At 37.6% G+C, this 12,592-nt stretch overlaps 2 protein-coding genes across 3 annotated transcripts in view; both read left to right on the forward strand.

The window, feature by feature from the left end:
• Window positions 1-12,592, forward strand: part of LOC307156058 (uncharacterized protein) — a 488,898-nt gene that overhangs the window by 13,726 nt on the left and 462,580 nt on the right. The window lies entirely within an intron of this gene.
• Window positions 1-12,592, forward strand: part of LOC307156367 (uncharacterized protein) — a 1,306,365-nt gene that overhangs the window by 6,060 nt on the left and 1,287,713 nt on the right. For both annotated transcript variants that reach the window (XM_079867672.1, XM_079867671.1), the window contains exon 2: window positions 954-2,016. In XM_079867672.1, the coding sequence (XP_079723798.1) occupies window positions 954-2,016 (1,063 nt within the window). The remainder of the gene's footprint in view (window positions 1-953; window positions 2,017-12,592) is intronic.

Consider the following 12,592-nt stretch of genomic DNA (forward strand, 5'->3'; position numbering starts at 1 on the left):
AACCAAAACAATTTTCGCGCATATTCGCCCGGGAGATAGTTTTTTCTCAGTGTATCTGAAAGACGCCTATTTTCACATCCAGATAGCGCCCCATCACAGACCATTCCTGAGGTTTGCATTCGAAGGGCAGGCTCATCACTACACAGTACTTCCATTCGGCCTGTCTCTAGCGCCACCCTCTTCCCCTTGAGACAGTGGGGAGTGCGAGTGTTAAACTACCTCGACGATTGGCTCATCATAGCCCAATCGGAGGAGCTACTAATAACTCACAGAGCCTGGCTCCTCAACCACTTAGAATGCCTGGGCCTCAGGATCAATTTCTCCAAAAGCACAATTATCTCCCAGCTGGAACATCTCCTTCCTGGGTATAGAAATAGACTCGGTACGCATGAGAGTGCGCTTCACCAAAGCACACACACTTTCTATTTGGTGCCTGGCAATGTCTTTCAGGGCGGGCGCCCGCCTTCCCCTCAAGAGATTCCAGAAGATGCTGGGTCTCATGGCTTCGGCCTCATCAGTACTCTTACAAATCGGAGCAAGTCACAGCTAGTCTAATGTGACCGGCCATTAATAATTAGTTTTAGTCAAATAAATATCAATCTCAAAGTTGGTGTCAAAATATGACAGTATTGTATATTTTAATGTTAATATCATGTTAGATAATTGTCATTGATCAAATTTATTCAATAGTTCTTGCTAAAGAAACATGGGATTTGTGCCTATAATGTTTTAAAAATAATAATTGGAAGATAAATTTTCCTCATTCATGGAAAGTTTCAAGGACATATAATCTATTTATAAAAATGCATCAAATTATCATAAAATTTTATAGCAGTTGTCTACTTTCTACTATTACATCAGGGCTCACTTTCATGTCTTTCACTTTATATTTCTCTCTTTGAATTATTTTGATGTACTAAAAATGTAATTAATAATTTTCTCTTTGATGTCAGACCTGATGGAAGAGAGCGAGGAGAGTGAAGAACTGAGTGAAGTGGAGGAGGAACATCATGTCAAACCTGGAGGAAAACCTTTGAGTCGCTCAAAGACTAAAAATAATTTTAAGAAAAAAAGAGCCAAGAAATCTTTCACCTGCACTCAGTGTGGAAAGAGTTTCACACGCAAAGATAGTCTTGATGTTCACATGAGAGTTCACACCGGAGAGAAGCCGTTCACATGTGATCAGTGTGGAAAGAGTTTCAGTCGATCATCATCCCTTAATGTTCACATGATGATCCACACTGGAGTGAAGCCGTTCTCATGTGATCAATGCGGCAAAACATTTCTTGGGTCATCATACCTGAAGAAACACCTGACAGTTCATACGAAGGAGAAGCCGCATTCATGTTCTGTGTGTGGAAAGAGTTTTTCGCTGCTGAAATATTTACATATACATAAAAAAATTCACACTGGTGTGAGAGAGTACATGTGCTTTGAGTGTGAGAAGACTTTTACTACAGCAAACAATTTAAAACTGCACCAGAGAATTCACACTGGAGAAAAACCTTACAAGTGTTCACACTGTGACAAGAGATTCAGTCAGTCAGCACATCTGAAAACACATGAGAGGATCCACACTGGAGAGAAGCCGCACACGTGTGATCAGTGCGGGAAGAGTTTTACAATCAAACAGAAACTTGATGTTCATATGATGATTCACACGGGAGAGAAGCCATTCATGTGTGATCAGTGTGAAAAGAGATTCCCATGCAAAAGTAATCTTAAAAAACACATGATGATCCACACTGGAGAGAAGCCGTTCTCATGTGATCAGTGCGGAAAAACATTTCTCTGGGCATCACACCTGAAGTCACACCTGGTAGTTCATACGAAGGAGAAGCCGCATTCATGTTCTGTGTGTGGAAAGAGTTTTTCACTGCTGCAAACTTTACATAAACATGAGAAAACACACACTGGTGTGAGAGAGTACATGTGCTTTGAGTGTGAGAAGACTTTTACTACAGCGTACAGTTTAAAACAGCACCAGAGAATTCACACTGGAGAAAAACCTTACAAGTGTTCACACTGTGACAAGAGATTCAGTCGATCAGAACAACTGAGATCACATGAGAGGATCCACAGCAGAGAGACTGTTGTCACTTTGTTGATTGATTGATTGATTGATTGATATCTTTTAAACGTACATTATGTAATTTTTTTTCGCCACTGGAGGTCGCTAACCTCTTACAATAACAAAGCTGTAGTTTGATGACACAACGTTTGCTAAGAATTATGGATCTTGTCGTCAACGTCAAGCCGACCGATCTAATAATGTTTATGGATGAGTAAATACATCAATGCTTTAATCATGACTGTGATATGAAGCAGTTCGGGATTGCTAAGAGACAGCTATCAGCTCCACACGCGACGCGAGTCCCGCGGATATAAAAGGAATATGGGCATTTCATTCTACCGAACTACACGAGTGCAGAATTACTACTCACAGGTCAGTTTATTAGGCAAATTAAACTTGTGAGGTAACGCAGCGCTGTTTCATTGGTCTAACATTACACTAGCACACTAAACTGCATTTGTATGTGTTGATTTATGTGTTAGTTTGTCTGTATGAGACTAGCAGTAAGCTAGATCAACATTAGAATAACATACAGATCATATTCTAACATTTTATCATTGTTGAACTATATAACATTGATTAGTTTTATGTAAATGTGCTCACCTGTTTAATAAAGTACATGTAGGAGCGGTCGAAGTCTCGGACGTGGAGCTCTCGGCATCTCGAAAACACTGCGCTGATATTGATTCTTGTTTTAGTTCTCCTTTTTTATCCAAAGTCTCATGATGTAACGAGTACATCAGGATTTATGGGAAGTGTTCCCGGTTCTGGCTGACCTAATCTATGCAGTCTAACATTGAATTATAAAAGTCTATAATGTGTTATGTGAATGCTAGGTCAAAGATATGTGTTTTTAGCCTAGCTTTGAACTGACTGTCTGCTTCACGGACAATGGTAGGAAGACTGTTCCAGAGTTTTGGTGCTAAATAGGAGAAGGATCTACCGCCAGCAGTCGATTTTGATATTCTAGGTATTATCAACTGGCTGGAATTTTGAGATCGCAATAGACGTGAAGGACTATAATGCGTTAAGAGCTTGCTCAAGTACTGCAGAGCTAAACCATTTAGTGCTTTGTAAGTAATCAGCAATATTTTAAGATTTATGCTATGTTTAATAGGGAGCCAGTGCAGTGTTGCCAGAACCGGGCTAATATGGTCATACTTCCTGGTTCTGGTAAGAACTCGAGCTGCTGCGTTTTGGTCCAGCTGTAGTTTGTTTATTAAGCATGCAGGGCAACCACCCAGTAGAGCATTACAATAATCTAGCCTTGAGGTCATGAACGCATGAACTAATTGTTCCGCATTTGTCAATGAGAGCATATGGCGTAATTTAGATGAACCCAGTTTGGCGAGTCTCACCACTTGCTTCAGGAGCTGCGCCTGGATGACGGTGCGCTTTTCAGCGGTACTTCCGCCTGTCCCGCGGCCAGTTTGAGGACCTGTTGTCCTGCATCGGAGTGAGGATCACCCTCCAGGACACTGGTCACTTCACCACATGACAGCAGCAAGCAGGCTCCTGAACAGAAGTTCTGATTTTTCAGCTCGGGTATCATATGCGTGAATGCACAAGAAGCACCAGATAAAATCACTCACACCAGACGCTCAATTTGCCTCGTCCGAGCGAACTGGCTGCGTAAATGATGCGAAATCGCACCTCATTTTAATATTAATTTAAAACTAGTTAAAGCCATGGCCACTCTACACTTTGAGCATGTGAAATTTCTACAGACACTGCAATGGTCGTGATATGACGTCACACTCTGGGTAGAGTATGTGAAAACTGTACTCAGAGGTGTAAAAAGTACTCAAAAATATTACTCAAGTGAAAGTACAAGTACTGAGGGAATATTTTACTCAATTAAAAGTAAAAGTATCTGGCCAGAATCGTACTTGAGTAAAAGTAAAAAAGTACCACATTAAAATTGTACTTGAGTATTAAAGAAGTAAAAGTAACAGCAATGAACCACATACAAGGTTTTAATCTGCTTTAGAACTGTTTGTATTTAATTGTATTTAATTATCAAACTATAAGACTACTATCTAATGCCAGTATGCAACATGCTTTAAACAATACACTAAACATGCTTTTACCACTAAAAGAAAAGAATTCGCTAAGGTACGGCCACGGGTGCTCTTGATCCTGTGGCTGATTTTGGACTGTGTTCGCAGCTGAATCACGTTCTACCTCCATTTTCTTCCATTGATTGACTGTTATAATTTCTCTAATTTCCAGGTCAAGGTGCTGTGCATTGTGGTAATAAATGCGACATGACGTCACTTCCAAAGGACCAATGAACATGTCTGACAAATTTCATGGAATGTGAAAACAAATCTCATTGGCAGAATAAATAACATTTAAATTAAACTGGGCATCAGTGCAATTCAATTGGTTTGGTCAGGGCCGTGCACAGACTTTTTGAGGGGCATGTGCTGAAACAAAAAAAAGGGCACCCCCCTCCCATTTTCAATAACACAAAATAATAGTCTCAAAAGCTTTAGATTTATTCACGATTATTAACAATCATAATAATAATAATACAGATAATAGATAAACATGGTTTTAAGGGCTTCTTTAAACCTAACAGCAACCTTCAGTGAGCCAGGGATGTTGGTCTCTTGAAGGTCTCTTATTCACTACACTTTCTCTAAAATGAGCCAGCAATAAAAATAAAAAAAAAATAGTGTGAAAAGTACAGTTGCAGTGAAAAGCTTTTCTGAAGGATCACGTAACACTGAAGAGTACTGAACTGGAGTAATGATGCTGAAAATGCAGCTTTGATCACAGAAATAAATTACATTTTAAAATATATTCAAATAGAAAACAGTTATTTTAAATTGTAAAAATATTTCACAATATTACTGTTTTTGCTGTATTTTGGATCAAATAAATGAAGCCTTGGAATGAATTAACTTATGAATTACATTCTGCATGATAAAATATAAAGATTTCACAGTGATCTTCTGTAAAAAAAAAAATTAAGTCACTACTACAATATTACTGTAGTAAAACCATGTGAGGACGAGCGGAGAGTATAGAATACTATAGATTAAAAAATTAGCTAGATAATACGTGCATAACAGCCTTGAATTAACCATAACATGATTAGTCTAAATGTTAATAAATTAGGTGTATATCAGCAATCATAAATCAAAGAAGAAATGTCTTACTTCTTAGAAATGTTACCTAGGTGACGAGGATCACTCGTGGCTTTGTGTAAGTTCCAGTACGAAACAGCGCGGGGGCGCACCTCCGATGGTAAAAACCTTTACAGTCTATGGTAAAAACAAATTATATGTTGTTGTATTACTTATCAGTATCTAGTTTTTGACCAGCGAATGTGTGAAAATGTGCATTTTTTGTCCGTCATTAAAACGGCGCCGGCGGCATCACATTACATTTTCATCAACAGGTTATAACCAGAGCCATAGAGAGAAATTTGGCTCTAGTTATAACCAACTAGTTTGTTGTACCTATATGGGCGCTCAGTTTTTCCTTCTGTAAAATACATTTGGCCAAAATCGCATTTTATAAAAGATGAAATGCTACTGTATGCACAGGCTATTTAAGTGTCTATGTATTGGCTATGACTAACGTTAGATGGCAAATGCTAGCCATACCTCTCAGTCTCAGGCGACGTCCCACATGTCTCAGTGAGTCAGACATCAAATAAATAAAATATTAGCCTTTATAGACATAGTGTTTAGTAGTAGCCTATTTATTCAAACAACAAGATATTTATTTACCCTTCGCAAAACTTCGTTCAGCTGCTGTCTACTGTGCGGCTGCTGTGGAACTTCAGTTGATTCCGTGAATATAGAGGGGGCGGAGTTATCAGCATACTGACAGCTTGAGGATCGAATAAGATTTACACAAGTTCATTTTAAGAACTTTCATTGGCTAAATATTTGTAAAACAGACAGACAGACGTAAATGGTAACCAATAGCATTGATAAAAAAATAAAATAAAATAAAAAACACCACCCAAAAAAGGGCACTTCGGAGTTTAAGGGCAAAAAGGGCATGTGCTCTGCACAGGTTGAGCCCTACCTGTGCACGTGCCTGGGTTTGGTAATAGCAAGGGAAAATAGAATGAAGTGATCTCCAAAAAAGAAGTACTTTTTGACTATAAATACAATTGTAAGGAGTAAAAAGTACTTTTTTTTCTTAAAAAATGTAATTAAGTAAAAGTAAAAGTATTGATTTTTAATTGTACTCAAGTAAAGTAAAAATCCGCAAAAATAATACTTAAGTACAGTAATCAAGTAAAATTACTCAAGTATTTTACACCTCTGACTGTACTCAAGTAAAAGTACTTTAGAAATATTTACTCAAAGTAAAAGTAACAATCTTAATAGTTACTTGAGTAAGAGTAAAAAGTATGCAATGAAAAAAAAAACTACTCAAGTAGCTAGTTAGGCTACTTCGGATCATATACAGTGTATAGGTCTATGTATGTATGTACAGTGGGGAGAACAAGTATTTGATACACTGCTGATTTTGCAGGTTTTCCTACTTTCAAAGCATGTAGAGGTCTGTGATTTTTATCATAGGTACTCTTCAACTGTGAGTGACGGAATCTAAAATAAAAATCCAGATAATCACATTGTATGATTTTTAAATAATTAATTTGCATTTTATTGCATGACATAAGTATTTGATAACCTACGAACCAGTAAGAATTCCGGCTCTCACAGACCTGTTCGTTTTTCTTTAAGAAGCCCTCCTGTTCTCCACTCATTACCTGTATTAACTGCACCTGTTTGAACTCGTTACCTGTGTAAAAGACACCTGTCCACACACTCCCAAACGGACTCCAACCTCTCCACAATGGCCAAGACCAGAGAGCTGTGTAAGGACAGGGATAAAATTGTAGACCTGCACAAGGCTGGGATGAGCTACAGGACAATAGACAAGCAGCTTGGTGAGAAGGCAACAACTGTTGGCGCAATTATTAGAAAATGGTAGAAGTTCAAGATGACGGTCAATCTCCCTCGGTCTGGGGCACCATGCAAGATTTCAAAAAACAATTCGACATTTGCTTGCAATGTTTTTCTTACAAAAACCTCATCATTTTGCAGGACAATTGTCTATTACAGTATACAACACAGATAGAAGGGTGTCAATAAATCTGTGGTGATATATTTCAGGACAAACACAAGTGGCAACACCAGGTAAAGAGAGAGGTCTAGTATTAACGTTAGCAACGCTGCAACGTAATTATTCGGCTAATACCGTTGTAACGTTGTCAACCTATTCACAAGCAAAATATAAAATTTAATTAAAATATTAGCCTTTTTGTATCACCCAATACATGGCGATTCATAGATTCAAATAGTATGCAATTTAATTTTGATAACAAAACTCAAGCTTGATCTGTGTATGCAGTAAAATGTCCTCTTCATTTTTTTTTTTTTGTAGATTCTAAATAGCTTATAAATCTCTCTTTATACTATATTATCACCCAATATTGGATTCAATCTTTTTGTCAACTTGTTTTCTTTCAATTAGGACTGGTTTTATATTTCTATTTGCATCTGATTAATCATAGGCCTTATTTATCCGAGAGTAGGTATCCCAATTTTTTTATTATTAAAAAAGCATTATTTTTGAATACAAATAAATCTGTAAACAATTAGTTCAATATGCCTCTTTGTGGAAGAGTGGGATATATTTCAAATTCTTTCTTTCTTTCTTTCTTTCTGCTTTTGTTAATTTATCAACCTATCCTTGTGGAATATTTTTTGCTAACTTCTCAGCTTAAGTGAATTATTATTTAACCATTCAATTTTTTTGTTGAACCATGGTATTAATAAAAACTACACAATAGTAAGAGCTGAACTGTTGCTTCATTTATCCAATTTGGAAAAAGTGTTAATTTGGAACTCCACCATGGAAAAAGAGGGCCGGTCTTGGGCCTGAAACTTCCGGGCTGAAAAGTGGCCCCACTCCGGCCCTGGTCAGTACTGTTAATTACAGTTAGTACCATGGGAAGTAGGGGTGCTGAGCCTGACCCCTGGAGTGGAGCCCATGAAGAAATATGGTTGGGGATAAAAGTTCACACAAACAAAACCAAAAAACTGTGGTGTTTTGCCTATAGGCATACATATTACGTGTGTTTGTTTGTTTTTATGCTGTATTAAAATACCCATATTATAACAAATAAATACAATATATTTGGAAATTGCCCTTTAAAACGAAGGCTCGGTTTGTGGTTCACAATTATTTGATTAAAAACAATAAAACAAAGACAAAGTCACTTATATCAAACACTTTTTTTATTTGTGTTTTTGTTAACAGAAGTTATCTTGCGCCTTTAATTGCCTCCGCTATCATCCTGTCAATCATCTGTCTCATTCTCGCGGGTCGCGGATATGATTACAGTTTCAGTAAAAATGTATTTCACCATCATCGGTACCCACTCTCAGCCGATTGGCATTACAGTATTTGCAATCACCATCCCGTGTCAAAACGGAGCGTCTAAAAGAAAAGTTCTGACTGCTGACTGAAGACTGGTCAGTGAGCCTCTCCCGCTCGGCGCTGTCAAGCGCAGCTTCACCACACAGATTTAACTCCGCACAGCTAAATATAACGGGCTGGTGGCAGACTAATAATTAATATTTCTGATGTCTGATTTCTGTGAAATGCATAAAGTTGCACAGAAGAAAGCCCAATAGGACTTGCCTGTGAACTAAAAAACAAAAAACAAAAAAAAATCAAGCCGAAATCTCGTTTTTTGAAAAAACGAATAAAGGGGCCGTTTTCTCGTTTCTGCTTCATTTCAAATTGGAAAAAAAACTATCAAAACGTACTCGGACCCTTTTTGGCTTGCCAAAGAAGCTGACGCGGAGCTCAAGCCTGCGGCGTGAAACCCGTTAGGAAGTGGCTTCTCTTCCCCTTTAAGCACTCGCGCTTGTGAAAGCAGAAACATCTTTCACTCTCTCATGCATACGTCCTGTTTACGGTCTCTTTATCACTGTGTATATCGTGTTAAAACGTTGTTGATAAATACTTAATGACGTGTATCCGTGTAATTAGCGATCTCTCTCGTTGAAACTGGCGCTTTTAATCGTGATACGCCTCTCTCTTCATTCGCGCGTGTGTTTGTCCATGCAGGAGTGAGAGAGCAGGACTTCCGGTGTGTTTGTGCTCATTTTGCCTCGTACTACTCTTCTTTAAAGGTATGTTTGCACACTTAATGGTTATATAAGTTGTTTTAAGTTTCAATGTGATTGAATAGTAGTCTAAGATATAATTTTTGTTTGACTAGCATCGTCAGTTAGGCTTTGGGTTACCAACTTATGGAAAGGAAAATAAGGGACACTAAATATCTGTAGGCTACTGTACCACACAGTGCATATCATTTTAGAATCTGCAGGTTAATATGTGTACAAAAGATGTATAAAAGGTTCTCAGACAAACACATTTGTGTAATTTCGTGGAAAAATCAACCAAATTTCAGAAACTTTCCCGGCTCAAATTTTTGATTTTGTTAAGAAAAATATTCTGAATAAAGACTAATGTAAATGAAGAAAGCCAAAATATTAGGCTATATGTGATGGATGTATATTTACTGAGGAATTACAGTTTTTGTAAAATGGGTCAAAATGACCATTTTTACCTGAAATTTGGAGTCGGATTACAGGGGGTTTAAAATGACTTTTACTTTTACACAGAGATTGTTAGGTCTATTTAGCTTAATCGGTTGACTTTAGCCATCTTTGTTTTATTATAGCTACTGTATGCCAACGGTGACATTTTAAAAATGGGGAAAAGCACTACTTTTGTTTTGTTTTTTCTGCCCAAAGTTCGCATGCCTGCAACTCATATTACAAACATTTTAATATCCTTTTAGATTTTAATTCTTAACAAACTTTTCTTTTGGTTTCTTATTTTTTCTGGCCGAATATGGTTAATTTTAAGTCCCAATATATAGGGATGCTAATGTGGCTCCATGAGTAAATTAGTGTAAGTTTTCAATGGTCGCACATTTTCTGAAGAACAAATAATGTTGAAACTAGAAATGATTCTTGGTGAATTTTACCCATTTTCAATATATAGCTAGCTACACCAATGGATATTACTGTATCATCAACCACAATTTAAAACAATAAACATAAGTTTTTTTGTTTGTTTTGTTTTTGTTTGTTTTTTGTTTTTTTTTGTCAGGAAGGCATAGATGGCATAAAATGTAAAAGCACAATAATTGAACGTCCTTGAAATTACAATCAAAAAAAGAAAAGAAAAAAAAAAGCATTTAAACAATGACACTTCAAATGTTGAACTAGGCCTAAATGTTTTTGCAACCATGTTAATAAATATAAATAAATAAATGAAAAGTGCATACTCTCCAGATAAAGAGAACTTAGATGATTAGTATGGGCTGCTTTTGGTGCTTAAGCCTTCCGTGAACGACTATGTTTGTAAATCAAACAAAGATTTGTCACAAAGAAATGATTGTCAATTTAGAGCGTATGCCTGAAAATACGGGACAAACTGCATTCTGTATGGCTGGCTTTCACACGGGACGCTTCACAGATGCCTTAAATACGGGACGATTCTGTATTATACTAGTTAGGCTACCATATGGTTCAATCTTATTCAATGTCATGGCATGATTGTACCAAAAAGACTTTACATTATAAAATATTTACACATTTTCTTGATGCGTTTACATGAGGGTGTGTTGCAAATATGCTTAGTATTGTTTTATTTGCATTAACCGTTATATTATTTTGTGAAACACTGTTATGGATTTTGTTGCCTACATATGTGCAATTATGTACGGTACATGCCTTTAGCATTCACGCTTTCGGTGCTAATTTTGCCTCATACTACTCCTCTTTAAAAGAGAATAAATTCCATCACTCATCCCATCCGTGCGTGATCATGCTTCTTTCCTGAGGATCTGCTTGATATCTGATACAGTAGCATGAACACGACGGCTTACAAAACTATCAGATTAAATACGAAATATGACATTTATTCATTAAGTCAAATCAAGTCACCTTCATGTATAGCGCTTTTAACAATATAGATTGTTTCAAAGCAGCTTTTCTGTGATAATAGGAGGATAAGTTTTCTCCCTCAGCGCTGGGTTTGGCATTGTTCATTCAATCTATCAGTAAATCTAACAGTAGCCTATCTGTTTATGCTTTTTGCAAGAACTGTTGTTCTTACCATTATGTATATTTGGAAGAATTTACATTATTATATTCTGATGTCCATGAGCATAAAAACAAACTCAGTAACTTGTATATTTTTGATTTTGGCAGATCAACTCCTACCACAGCAATCACATCATCAGTGAAGCTCCTCCCACTGCAATCACATCATCAGTGAAGCTCCTCCCACTGCAATCACATCATCAGTGAAGCTCCTCCCACTGTAATCCATCATCAGTGAAGCTCCTCCCACTCCAATTAATCATCAGTGAAGCTCCTCCCACTGCAATCACATCATCAGTGAGGCTCCTCCCACTGCAATTCAGAATGAAACACACTGAAGATCCTGAAGAACAAAGAGGTTGGTGTTTATTCTTCATTCATTCATGATGCTGAAGAACATTCATGTTAGAGACATTCAAGCACTTCATCACATTTAGATAAACAGTTCAACTATGAAAATGGTACAGAATGTTCTGGGTTTTTTTTAACAAATGGTCAGTAAAGGGAGGTTCTCTTTCATAGGTTCACTCAACGCTGCGTAGCTTAAGACGCAGTGGGAACGCCCTCTGGGTGTGCCGATTGTCTGAAGCCCTTATAGAATCACGCCAATTTATTGGCTGATGGCTGATGAACACTTTTATGTCGTCACATTATATATGCGCGCGCCATCTGCTCCTCAGATTTCTCTGCCTTCACAAAGCGGTCATTTTAAGCCCTTCGGTCTCGGTTTTTCTGGCCCAAATATTGGATTTAGCATCAACATTCTTCATCTTGTTTGGGGTGTTGAGGGAGGTCCACCTGAGAGTGGCACTTCCTTCGCTTCATTTGCACCTCCAACTCGACATCAACGCAGAAAGGGTCATAATAAGACATCTGTAACTAAGGATGCAGCCAACGAACTATCTTGGTTAATAAGTAATATGACCATCTAAAAGTGTTCTGCTGAATAAAGAGGTTGTTGTTCATCTCTCCATCTCTCAAACCACATGAGAGAGCCGTGACAAGAGTCATGATCCACAAATACAAAGGAACTATTGTATCTTCAGTTGCTTGCTAGAGAACAAGCCGCTGGCTAGACATAGTCATGCTTGCACAGAAATAGCAGGACTACACTTGCTAGAAACAGCAGTCATACACGTGATATTGAAACAGCAGTCATGCTCTTGATATTAACTATGATGAAGATGGCTGGATTTAGACTATAAAAGACCTGGACAGGACTCTTGGCTCTTCCTTGCCATCTTCAGTCCGATACGTCAGCGGTTATCAGATGCAAGAAGCTTTAAGCCTAGCTAGTATCTCTCTGTTAGTTAGTACTCATTTTGGGATCTGTAACAAGTATTCTTTTCATTTG

This window comes from Squalius cephalus, assembly GCF_949319135.1.
Source record: "Squalius cephalus genome assembly, chromosome: 1".
NCBI classification, from domain to species: domain Eukaryota; kingdom Metazoa; phylum Chordata; class Actinopteri; order Cypriniformes; family Leuciscidae; genus Squalius; species Squalius cephalus.